Source organism: Perissodus microlepis, chromosome 2 (genome assembly GCF_051167445.1).
Source record: "Perissodus microlepis isolate ML-2025 ecotype Zambia chromosome 2, ASM5116744v1, whole genome shotgun sequence".
Taxonomy (NCBI): Eukaryota; Metazoa; Chordata; class Actinopteri; order Cichliformes; family Cichlidae; genus Perissodus; species Perissodus microlepis.
Genome location: NC_140462.1, coordinates 6,362,619 through 6,375,489, shown reverse-complemented (window position 1 = coordinate 6,375,489; position 12,871 = coordinate 6,362,619). Strand labels below are relative to the sequence as shown.

Genomic DNA, 12,871 nt, shown 5'->3' with positions numbered 1-12,871 from the left:
CCTAGTGGCCAATCTAAAAAACTACAACAGAAATGACAAGCCACCCTCTGATTAATGAAATAAGTTAGTATCGGTTCATGGTATCGGTTAACTTTTACGAGTATGAGTACACACACATTTTACAGTATCGGCCCCGATAACCGATACCAGTATCGGTATCGGTGCATCTCTACTACACACAGGTACGTTGCATTTCCCACACCGACTTCTGACTTTACAATCTTCATTACTTGAAATTTTGTTCTCTTGGCTGGCCCTGTCTGCTTCTTTTCCCGTGGCCAAGTTGTGGTTTTTCTCATCCCACAGCTTCCCATTTCTTCAGTGATTGATGTTTGCAGTTAGGAACAACCATCCAGTCGACTTCTCATATGTGGTGTGGCAAGCTCCTTTGAGAGCCCAGTGAAAAAGACCCATCATGGATTTACAATACCATTCTTGAATTTGGGGCGCTAAGCCGTGGAAAAGGTGTAGGCATTCAGGGTGGCAGCGTCAAGTTGTACAACAGCACCATGGGCCACCTCTAGGTTCTACACTGGCAGATATATGTGCCATCTGGTCCATAGTATCTACACCTCCTTTGGTCTTATACAATATGATCAATTGTGTTTTTTCCCCCCCTTTCTGGTATTTTTATTCACAATTTAATTTTGATACAATGTGCTCAGGAGTACAACACCCATTCCTTTCCTGTTGACATAGCTGACCATAGTAAGTTTGAATCCTAATTCTGTGCTGTAAACCAGGACTCTGAAGGCTTCATCAGAGGAACGATGTCTGCCTTAGGCACACTGGGGAGAAAGTTAACTGTGGTAATGTTGCATCGTGTGTTTCTGAATCTACTGGACAATGTTTTCCTTCAGATTCTATTGAATTTGCCTCCCTGTAAACCATTCCAAATACTGCAAAGAGGATTCTTGCATCACAAACCCAGAAGATCTTCTGGTCATACTAGCTTGTTTGGCATGTGCAGTAGACATTTGAAACCTGCCCCTGTAATGCACAATCACTTCTGATGAATCGCTGTCTGAATGCTGAATGAATGCTGTCTGTCATTTGTAAAATAATCTTAAGGACCACAAAGTGTGGTCCCCCCAATTTTTTTTTTTAAATATATAAATCTCTCTCTGTCTGACAGTTACAAATCATAAGTTCCCATGAAATTCCATAAGAAATGAATGCAGGTCATTATTGACCCACTTATGGACGTTTGGAGTATTATTTAAAAACAAAAAAAATGTATAAAGTACATGAAAAGGTTAGAGGAATAGCTGGAACATGAAACTTAATTAGATGTTGCAAGATAATAACTACAGGTTTAGCCCAAGGACAAAAATCATTACAGTCTGGAAATTGTAGTTTGTCTAGATTTGCAGTTTGCACCAACAGTCTTCTATGCACCCATAATGTTTTTTAAATTTATTCAAGTTAAAAATTTGCAAAGAAAACAAATGCAGCTACACAGGCAAAGATTTTCAGGACAGAAGACTAAACAAGCAACAGTCTTTAAATACTGCTTAATATGAGCAGATTTAACCCATGGCTGTGCCAAAAACAAACAAAACAAAAAAACCCCAAACCAAAACAGACACACAAAGAAACAAACAAAAAACCCTGTCACAATAGATGCGCGGTTCTAGTTTAGAGAATTTCCCGTGAACACACAGGACAGATTCTTCCTCACAGCGTTTTTTTATTCGTTCAACATCTCACATTACAAATACTTCAAATGTATGCATACAGTTACAAACAGTTGGCAGCAAATGAATATATGACATTAGATCTTTGTTTTACTTCAGTACTACAAACCAACTATAAAAACTGACGTCTGTATTGTAGCGCAAATTAATCGAGAAAATATAAAAATTGGAACTTACATATAAATGTGAAATGACTTTAAAAAAAAAAAAAAATCTAAATGATATCAGGTAAAAAAAAAAAAAAAAAAAAGTTAATAAATATAATCTTCCCATCATTTAATTAAAAACTATTGAAATTTTGCAATCAAGTAATACTAACAGACATAATCATTTTTTCCCATGTGAAAATGTGGAGCACAGATACAGCAATTAGAAAAACTAGAAACGTCAACGAGTTGAACACATCACCCCAAAAAAATATGACAAAAAAAAGAAAGAAAAAAAAAACTGATCAAAGTGATAGTAATTCATTTCAACTGAAAATATAGCAAACGGTAAATACATTATCGACCTAGTATATACAATGTTTTCAATCACAGTAGCATGGTTGTAGCAAAATATGTTAATAAGCACAAAACTAATGTTTAAAAATAAATTCAGGTATAAATTATTTTTTTCCTTTTGCAGACATCAGCATGAACAATAGGAAACAAAGGTGTGTAAATGACTGCATGGTTTATATGGACTGAATGACTTACACTGCGGAGAACTGTTTCTGGAAAGAATAAGTATTGCACATAATGGCTCAAAGTTAACTTGCAACATTAAATCACATTCAGGTTATGTCCCAAAGCATGCCACATCACAAAGGGGGTCAAAGTGATCAAGTCTCCTCACCTATGTCCTACTGAGTGTCCTCTATGTTACAAAAAACAGACCTAAAGTGTTGTCACCGTGTAGATTGCATAAACATTACGTCTGTGTAAAGGAAGGCAGACTCCATCATGTAAAGAGAGGCTACAAGAGAGGCAATCTCAAAGAGAAATAAAGAAAGTCAAAGAGAGAGAGAGAAAAAAAAAGGAGATCTAGTGCATTACATTAGGTCCTGCATTATCACTAGTCATTTTATTTCTTATGCATGCCAAGAATAAGTAGAACTCACAGGCAGTCCCAGAAAGAGGATCTAAATATTCAAACAGCTGATATCCACTCCGGTGATAGAAGGGAAGATTTCACATTGATCAAAGCCAAAACATTTACCCTAATGATAATCTTAGTGACTACACCTAGGAGCAAAATATCAGATTATATGCATTTTCAAGACTATCAAAATCAGTTTAGAAAGGTCTTGCCATGCCTTAGGATCCTGTAATGATGTTTATTAGGACAGAGGAGAATCCATATATGACTGGCTAATGATAGCTTTATATATTTTTGTTGTTTTGTTTTTTTAAATCTACAGAATCACACCAATGCACCAGACAATTTTCAGATTTACCAGCACTTAAATATATAAAAGCTAATTGAAAATTATATTAATATCATTCTTTTTTTGTTAAATTAAGTTTACCATAAATGCAGATCTCTTAGTAACAAAGGTACAAAATTATTTTTCACCAAGTGAAAAAAATGAGGTATTGCAAAAGGAGTTCTCCCATCTGTGAAAAATGTGCCTAAAATGACTATTGAAAAAAATATTTAGAAAAGTAGTGCATAATAAATGTATATATGTTCATGACAAAATAATCAGCTATAAAACACTGTACAAAAATCAGCAGGCCATGTATAAAATAATATCTTTATCTCTGTGACAGCAAATTCTAGCTACTACCATATCCAACCACAACACTTGTGAGAGAAGCTCCAGTCACGGTAGAGCGTGCAGTGGTACACCATGAGGACAACTCAGGGAGACTGGACTGTGCATTCCCATTAGTTTGTACTACATTAGCATGTTAGCTTCCAGTGCTAATATCCCTGACAATATAAAGTGAGTAAATACTACTGCCAATACCTGAGCCCTGAGGGCTGTGTCTTTGTTAGCTGAAACTCACAAACCAAAACTCCAGCCATTCCTCCACTGTACGAGAACATTATCCTGATTACCCTCAGATCAATGACTGTTTTAGGTGATGTGTTTAGGCCAATCTTTGGTTTGCCCTTTCTGGTTACAAAGTGTTGACTTTTAAACCAAGACCTGAAAACTCATGCTGACAATCTTAAACATGTGTACTGAACTGAGGGGGAGATTTTTTTTTTTTTTTTTGTCTTTTGTGACGTGGCCAGATGCTATACGCTGAGCTGCTTGGAAAACTCATCCATCCATCCATCTGAAACAGAGTTCCACCACTGTTCACCTCAACCATTTACATTAAACCTTTGGTAAATTGTACAGTTGTTCTCTAATCCTGCAAGCAAAAAGTAAGAAAATGCACCCTTCCTAAACTCCCATAGTTAGTATACTGATTTAGGTGTGATGAACCTCACTTAAATTTTATGTTACTCTCATCAACAAATGTAAGCAGCTTTGCCAGCTAATATGAAAAAAAAAAAAAAAAAAAAAAAAAAAGGAAAAAGGAAAAAAATATAGTCAAGTCAACAAGAAACACAAATCCAAATCTAATGCATCCATATGCTCATGCACACTGAAAGTCAAAACATAAATGGGATTTCACTCTTCTTAGCATTTACTTTTTGTGGGCCCAAGTTTAAAAAAAATAAAAAAATAAAAATAAATTATCAATATTACCATTTTTTTTTTCTCAACTTAAAAGAAAAGTGCATTTATTTTTCATCATAGCCCATACCCCGCCCTTAACTACCCCTTTCTCTCAGTCCCTCCCAGGTCTCTTGTCTCAGTTCCAGCGGAAGGAGATGTGTCGTGGTCGGTCCCCTCCTTCCTTCACCAGCGGCTTGTGGAACTCGCGGCCGGCCCGGGAGTGGATTGCTGCCCAGCAGTACTCACAGTAGTACTGCAGACAGGTCACATTGGCGCAGAAGAAAGGAGCAAACTTCCCCCCACAGCGAGTGCCCTGGCACTCATCGCACAGCTGGTCATCCAGGACGTATGGCTTCACTTCCACCTGGGACGAGAGAGAGAGAGTGTAAAATGTGGTTAAATGGAGTCTGAGAACGATTAGAATTCATGCAACATGTCTGGTAAGTGGGAAATTTATATTTTTGAAACATACCATCTACATTTTCAGGATATGAATATGGAACTAGAATCGGATCAACTCACCCGTTTATCAATCTCCCCGTGCTGCAGTTGAACAAATCGGGCACTAATGGCTGCAATGTAGCTTTGCTGATTGGAGAAGGCCACTCGCCCTGCCCCTTTTGGATACTTCAGTTCAGGATCTGTGTCGATCCCAGCATAACACACTCCCCCATACAGACGGTCCATGATCATGGCAAGCTCAACTGGAATAGCAATGAAACTTAGAGTGATTTTAACAGTTTGAATCTCAGAAGCTTGATACATTTATTAGTCACTTCAAATGTATACCTGCACGCAGGGGACGAGGGACACCTCCTACAAAGATAGTCTTCCTTGGGTCCAATGGCTGAGAACCATCCATTACAAAGTCACTATCATTTAAATTCCAGGGCCGGATCTGGACCTACAAAATTTAAAATACATAATAATTTCCCCAGTGTCCTACTTGTTTCTGACCAAGATACATTTAGAACTGATAATTTTAAGGCCTTGGAGCTTATGTAATATAGATTATAACAGTCTGAATAGTCTTGTCAGTTGCAGCAGGGGCTTTTTACAAGGAGCCTCTTGTGTGCTGCATTTAGCATACAGCAGAATGCAAAACATTTGTAATGAGGATAGACACAAAAAAAGCCCACTGCATCTACGCTGGAAGTGATTCGCTTGTTTCACAACTTTGAAGTTGCTGGCCGGTCATTTGCAGGCTCTTATTGCAGAGTTAACCCCTCTAATGTATTTACTACTGTTAATATTCCAGTCAGTAATATTCTTCAGTCTGGAAGTTGAGGAAAGATTGTTAGGTCCTGCACGTTTGGCATCGACACATGTGCGATCCACATGATTGCAAGTCACTTCTGGTGTGGATGCAGCTTTAATGCTAAAACTCACCGGTTTGTCTTTGATGGTGGGGCTGGAGACACACAGGTAAAGCTTGCCATCCTCCTGAATGCAGGCATCAATCAGGGCCTGAACAGAGCTCTCATCTTGAAACAGCAGGAATGCATATCCTGGAAATATTGGGCATTCGGAACAATGAGTGCTCACCAGAAAATAACAATTTTTAATCTGAACGGCACAAAATATCAAATTAAACTTTTCTGATGCACCTTTGGGTGGAAAATAGGACTTGCTTTCTGCCTTATGGGGCCAGTCCACGAAAAGATGACCAAACCGACGGAAACTGGCAGTGATTTCATCTAGAAAACAAAACAAAAAAAACAAAACAAAAAAAAAAAAAAGAAAAAAAAAAAAGAACAGTTAGTCAACAAGCACATCAGCAAACCTATTTAAAATGGCACTGCATATCACTACCATGCCACAAGACACCATTGATACAGTAGCTGAAATATAGAAATAAATCTAGAAATGCCATAAAACATGTGAAAACACAAAAAAGTTGTTTACATTATTGTAAAAACTGCAGTTAGTCAAGGACCCCCTTCAGGTTTAACATGACTCACCTTCATCTATGTCTGGGGGCAGCCCTCCAACAAACACCTTGCGCGAATATCGCTCCACACGTTCACCATTAAGGGATGCAAAGCAGTGGCCTGGACCGAGGCCAGCAAGCCCCTGGTCACCTGACTCATCATCTCCAAAAGAGCGCTCATCCTCCATGGGGAACAAAGACGAATGACCTAATCGAGAGAAGGATCTAATTAACACATTTTAACTTCCAATCAGAATTAATCCAAATAAGTTCAATCACAAGAAATAGAAAAAAAAAAAAAAAAAAAAAAAAAAAGGACAATTGCCACTTCTTATCCCACAATAAAATTAGGATTACTATTAATACTAGTTCTTGATGGATAGCCTGCAAAGGTGTAAACTCCCTGAAGAGGAAAAAAGGATCTCAAGCAGTGAAGACAGAATAATCAGTGACGCAGACAAAAAAATCAAGCAGACAGAGGCAAAAACAAAGCAATCATGTCAGAGGCAACTGATGCTCTTTAAATCACATCAAATAAATCAAAATGACAGACATATGACATTAACAAGCTTTACCTCGTCTTCTCCCATAACTTCTTGCTGCATGTAAAACAAAACAAGACACTCTTAAATTGTTTTTAGAAAAACGTCACAAGATAAACACAAATATATAGAAAATTTCTATCAACCATTTGCAATTAGTTGTAAAGGTCTGGACTCCAATTTTAAGAAACTTTTTTTTTTTTTAATCTTAGGACACTATTGTCTGCTATGCTGACTTCAGCTGAAGTATTGTATATCATTTACATATCATTCAATGGTAGAGGTGAATGTCCACCCTAGTGAAAGAAGCTGAAGTTTACTGAATGACAAAAACAAAAAACAAAAACAGGAGCGGCTTCACAAAACCGAGAGATGAAATGATTCCCAAATGGAGTAGGAATTCTATTAATTTTCTTCTCTCATGTCTAAATAGCTGAAATGATGAGGGGGTGTTCTTCATGTACAGGAAAAGGAAAATGACAGCATTTAGTAAAAAAAATTTAGAAAAGGCCACAAATGCAACTCACGTTGTCAGTACAAGTAAACTAAATGTGCATCTTGGTGCAATATACATTAAAATGAGGCCAAAAATGTGTGTTAAACCACTTTGTTTCACCTCTATGAATATGACCGCAGGAATATGATTTTGATTACCGAGAAGCCGAGAGAGATGGAAAACATCCTCGTTAAAAATGGCATGTATGACTGTATAAAAGATCAAAGACCAGGTTTACAAAAAAAAAAAAAAAAAAAAAAAAAAAAAAAAAAAGGTACGCACATCCACGCTCTCAAATTAGCATTAACAGAACTGGCTGTGATGCAAAATGGCTCCTTTCTGACTGATGGTGACAAAAGGTAGATGTTTTATTAATAAGGCAGTCTGCGTCGAGATCAAACAAATGCCAGTGGAAAAATGCTGCATATGATTGGTTTCATAACTTAATAGATTCACAGTGTACGTGGTTAGATTTTAATGCATGTTTGGGGGAAACCACCAAGGCATTTATGTGGCTTTGTAAAAATCAGATTTGACTTTGTGCCCTAGTGTTCATTTATGGTTATCTAATTCACTTAGTCTAAGCCGGTCTTCGTAGCCCACAATAACTGCGCAAGGGAATTACCAAAATGGCTGCCGGGGAGCCATGGAATTGTTTTGGTGCTGAAAGGTTGCAGTCAAATAGTCTTTTACTGGTTGGAATTCTCACAACTTTAAGGAAAGGTGCTGCTCCTAGAGTTTAAACCCCCCCCTCCCAAAAAAAAAAAAAAAGATAAACAAATAAATAAATGAATCTAAATAAATCATGAAACAATCTTTAACAAAAGAAAGAGATAATGCTCCGACGGTTCATGAAAACACCCGATCGGTATGACCAACGAGTAAAGTAGGCTTTGGTGTTGAGTCAGTTCTGCTCTGCTGGTTTTTAAGATCCAGCCAACTTTTGGGCAGGCTACAGCATCCAATTCTATAAAGCATGAGCTGGGGTAGTTTTAGTGGATAGAAAAATCATGAGCAACACCTGTAAATCAGTGTTAAATTTCTTGCAGCAGCTCCACTCACAGCCACAGCAAGCAGTGGTTCCACCTTTGACCCCAAATTATTTAAACTGGGTTTTTATACGTAGGGTGGACAACATGCACGAAATGACACGGTGTCACATAAGGTGAAGCATCTTCAGATATGGGTTTTTGTAGGCCACCTTTTTTAGGAAGATTTTAGCTTCACGATAGAAAAACCACATTGACAACATTAAGGTTGCATAATTGCACAGCTAGTCTAAAGTGCACTCTGATTATCTTGGCACCGTGGTTGTCCTTAAGAATTTTCCTTCACATCCTGCCTTGACCTGATGTTTTCCATTAAGGTTGTTGGAAAGTGTTCAGGGAAAGCTACATTAACTTTTTTGGGGGTTTTGACTGTCTGACTGCAACCCAAGAATTGAAAATGATATAGGCATCCATATTGGAAATGTCAATGATATCCAAATCTACTAATGCAACAGTTTGCCTGCAGTAAGCACGAATTTAATAAAGCTGAATAATATTTGTGGGTAGTGCCATTAACATCAAAGCACAATGCTGCAAGAGAAACATTCAAACATAACATATGCAATTACATATGCATTTTGCTACTCAAGTCCTGCAGGGCATATGGAAAAAATTCCTACGTGTCGAATAAACACAGATTTCTGAATACATTTATTTACAGCCAGCAGTGAAAAAATCTAGCGGGGTCTCACTGTTATTAGTGTGGGAACCAACCTTTTAAGGAATCCTGCTCAGCCCTCATAATGTCAATCAGAGAGTTCTCCAGAGATTGCATACTGAAACCATCAAAGGACCGTGTTCTCTCCTGCTGAAAGGAGGGGAAAACAACAATTAGCTTCCTCACTTCCCAAAATCACCATCTAAAGCAGTATAAGCTGTGAGATACCCATGATGCTAATAAGAATTAAAAGGAGAAATAAAAATTCATTTTTCCCTGTGGTGACATCCAGCACTAAACAGAAAATGGAGACAAAGTATGTTACAAAGTCATCTGCATTCGCTTGTAATGTGACATCTTTCCACTGAATCTGATAGAAAGATACACTGCATAAAATGAGCCGGTGAGAGAAGAGAAAAAAAAAAAAAAATAAAAAAAAAAAAAAAAAAGGAAGAACCTACTTTCGGTTTTACCACATTGCAATCAATACAAATTCTAACCAAAACTGAGGAGAATTGGATGTTTAAAAATTCTAAAAACAAAGAAAATCTGTGAGCAACACACAACTGGTGATAAAGACTACATAAGTAAAAGTTTGTCACTCTATATAAAAAGCATATCGAGTGTGTTTAAAGCTGCAGTAGAGCGTAAGACATCTCGAATCAGGACAGTAGGAAACCCATGTGATCAACCAGATGATGAGACAGCTCTCTTTTAACCAAATGATCTAGATAAGATCTTAGTACACAATAAGTTTGAAGTCATCCGTTTAGCTGGCTTGCCTGTCACGTCTCCCGTTTTGCTCAATGGTTCATTTGTTACATTTGATACAGTTGAGCAAGTATGACAGGATTACATACTTAATTAGTCTGTTAAAAATACACAAAACACATATACAATCACAGTCCATATCTGTTCATTATTTCTCACAATACCTACTGAACTTAATTTAGATATTGAGTAATTCCCTTAACAACAGCCTGTGTTTCATTTTAGCCTGTATGCCTACCTGGAAAGGATAAACACTGTCATTGCGGCTCATGCTGTCCTCCACCCAGCCCTTGTGGTTGATGCCAGAGCTATTTCTGGGGAACTTTTGCAAAGGAACCTGGAGAAAATGTTAATAATTGTATGACAAGTCTCTTTTATATCAGCAAATGCAAATATCTACTATGAATATACACAGTATGAGATTAACCATGACAGCCCCGTCTACCTGATTGTTAGGGAAGGACTTCTTCAGTGGTGAAATAGAGTTCAGGCCTGTCATCCCGCCGCCGACACCCCGTCGGTAATCCCGAATCCCCTGTGTACCTCCCCAGCCGCCATACCCACCTGGGCTCCACGAGGTGGATGTGGGAGTGGAGGGGCTCTGGTAGCTTCCCCAAGGGGAGGGAGGTTTGTTCTGGGTAGGAGCAAGGTGGGGCAGCTGTGTAAATGGTCCAGTGCGATGGGGATGTGGAGGGAAGGAAGGCTGGGGTTGATGAGGGCTAGCTGGGGAGCGCCTGTGCTGCTGTGGAACCCCTTGTCCCTGGGGATGGTAGTGCTGAGGGTGAGGTGTGGGAGGGTGATGCTGGGAGACTGGTCCAATCTGTGGGGAGAAACTACCTCCTGCTCCAAAGCCAGGGCCAGCATGGTGGGAGAAGTTGTGGAACAGCAAATGTGGTCCATTAGCATTGGAGCCAGCGGGACCAAAGAAACCTCCAACGTCTTCCCCAACCACAGGAGACTGGGTAGATGGGACAGCAGGAGACCAGTTGTTGAAGCTGGTCAGAGAAGATGAGGAAGAAGTGGATTGTGCACAGCTTGTACCCATTCCCAGGGTGTCCTGGTAGTCAAAGCCACTTAGCACCGGAGACTCCATCCTCAGCTTCTCCTTGCCAGCACTGCTCTCTAAAGTACCCTTCTCCAGGGAGCCGTCGTCAGGTAGAGCTCCCTCAAGCTCTCCTAAGCCTCCCCCGGCCTCCTGCTGGCCTGGAGACAGGGCCTGAGGCTGGGCCTGAGATTTCTCCTGCATATCCTGGAGGTCCAAGGCCTTGGACTTTTCTGACTCCAGAATCTCATCTTGCATGTTAGTGTGCGGGGTTACAGCAGGAAACAGCCAAGCACTTCCCCCATTGGTGGAGCAGGTGTTGTTTACAAAGGAAGGGGGGCTGGGGGGGTTGGAAGGGTGGTGAGAGTGCTGGGGTTGCAGGTGAGGAGGGATCCTTACAGGGAAAGTAGATTTGTTGCCACTGCCGTTCTTCACCAGAACTCCAAACCCGTAGTCCCCCATTTAGGACACCCAGTAAATCTTAAGCTCACTTTTGACTTACTCCGTCTTCTTTATCCTAAAATGTGGTAGAAAATGTATGACAAAATTTCAAAAGATTGTTAGAGTTGGCACCTAGAAAATAAGAAAAAACATACACACACAGCCTTGCAAACGCAGTAGATGTGCTTGGGCTGCACCCTGCCTGGTCTTGTGATGCAATCAATGAGATTAAATCATTGACTCGCTTGGCTATGGGAGGCCTCAGATGAAATATAACACTAAAGCAGGAAGGCAACCACGGAAAAACAAGCGCAGGCAGCTAACAGTCTAAGCTTGTGAAGCTGACGTCTCCAAAAGGTCGTTACGCAGCTAGCAGCAAGCTAACAGCTGCTCCGCCACCTTCCATGTGCCCCATTAATCATGCAGTCACTTTTAAAGTACGTTTATGCATTGCAGGCTAACCACGAACGCTCAAGAGTCACGGTGACCAACACCACGAACACCTACCGAATAATCTCCCTTTTCCAAGCAATGACCTCCCCATAAGCAACCACTTAAATACAGGAAAATGTTGATGACGTCTCCAGTCTGTTCTGAATCTAGGGTAGTTCCCTTCACCGAGCCGCTAGGCTAGGATAATAGCCGATAACCGCAGAGACGTTGTAGCATACTGGCACAGCAGCCAGAAAGCAATAAACCAGTTCAGTCGCTGCAACGTCTCCTCGAATTTCCGTCAGCGTCAAAAACCTTTTTCGCGACGTGACATGTTGGAACCGGTGTGTGGCTCTTTAAACGACCTCGTCTGTTTCGTGTCCTGTATGTTCAATGTCACACAGCCTACCAATCCTTGTCATCATTTCTACATCCCGAAATGCCGTGACGCAATTTCGACACCTACTCCAACGTAACGACAGACGTGTGTAAGCGTCGACATGTCGGGCATAGCTACCTTCAGTTCGGCGTCATGACCTTATCGTTTAGATGTTGCCATATTTTAGCGTTTTTTCCTTTTTCTGCATTTCCTATGCAGCCGGTGTAAATGGTCTCCACTCTCTTCTAGATGACAGCTGGACCAGTCGGGAGACACTTCCGTCTACAAGCCCTGCCCCCAGCTTCAACAGCTAGCCAGTGTGTGTCAGGATTTCCCTCCGTAGCCCCGCCTAAACAACCCTAGCTCTATTAGCTGATTGGCTAATTGCTAAGAGGAACCACCCATCATACGCCTTCTCGATGAATGGCAGATACACCCAAGACGCTCTAGTCCCAAATAAGGATGTCTTGAAATTGTAGGGAAAAGTATTTTATATAAGGAAAATTATCTGTATATTTTTTTCTGTCTAAACCACAATGGAAGAGTAAAAAAAAAAGCATTTTAATAATTTCAGTGACTTTTAGGCTTTTAGAGTAAAAAGCCAGTATTTACAACCACCTTTTTCAAATGCAGATGAGATTATTTGGCTAAGCAAATGTTTGTAGTATTATATTGGCCCTGAAAAGCAGCATACTTTGGTAGCAATAGATAGATAGATAGTAGGGAGATTTTATTGATCTGCTACAATCCCTATCCACAGCATAGTCCCGCATAG

At 39.9% G+C, this 12,871-nt stretch overlaps 1 protein-coding gene across 3 annotated transcripts; it reads right to left on the bottom strand.

Annotated features, from left to right (window-relative positions):
* Window positions 1-1,670: 1,670 nt before the first annotated feature.
* LOC146392134 (cytoplasmic polyadenylation element-binding protein 4-like) lies at window positions 1,671-12,371 on the bottom strand. 3 transcript variants are annotated; one of them, XM_084942227.1, is made up of 11 exons: window positions 12,235-12,371; window positions 10,248-11,361; window positions 10,041-10,139; window positions 9,088-9,181; window positions 6,862-6,885; window positions 6,318-6,494; window positions 5,964-6,053; window positions 5,746-5,864; window positions 5,146-5,260; window positions 4,879-5,060; window positions 1,671-4,720 (listed from the first exon to the last, which is right to left on the bottom strand). In XM_084942227.1, exons 2-11 carry the CDS (start codon window positions 11,304-11,306, stop codon window positions 4,493-4,495), a joined length of 2,187 nt encoding a protein of 728 aa, XP_084798353.1. In that variant the 5' UTR covers window positions 11,307-11,361; window positions 12,235-12,371; the 3' UTR covers window positions 1,671-4,492. The 3 variants fall into 3 exon arrangements, with proteins under 3 accessions (XP_084798353.1, XP_084798369.1, XP_084798361.1); XM_084942243.1 differs by having other exon boundaries at window positions 9,088-9,178; XM_084942235.1 differs by lacking the exon at window positions 12,235-12,371 and adding an exon at window positions 11,793-12,193.
* Between the last annotated feature and the right edge of the window lie 500 nt (window positions 12,372-12,871).

Coding starts and splice junctions, on each gene's coding strand:
- LOC146392134 (XM_084942227.1), bottom strand. CDS start 11,306: ATGGGGGACTACGGGTTTGGAGTTCTGGTGAAGAACGGCAGTGGCAAC. Junction 6,495..6,861: donor AAGTTATGGGAGAAGACGAG/GTAAAGCTTGTT, acceptor TCTCTCGATTAG/GTCATTCGTCTTTGTTCCCC. Junction 5,061..5,145: donor CCCTCGTCCCCTGCGTGCAG/GTATACATTTGA, acceptor TTGCTATTCCAG/TTGAGCTTGCCATGATCATG.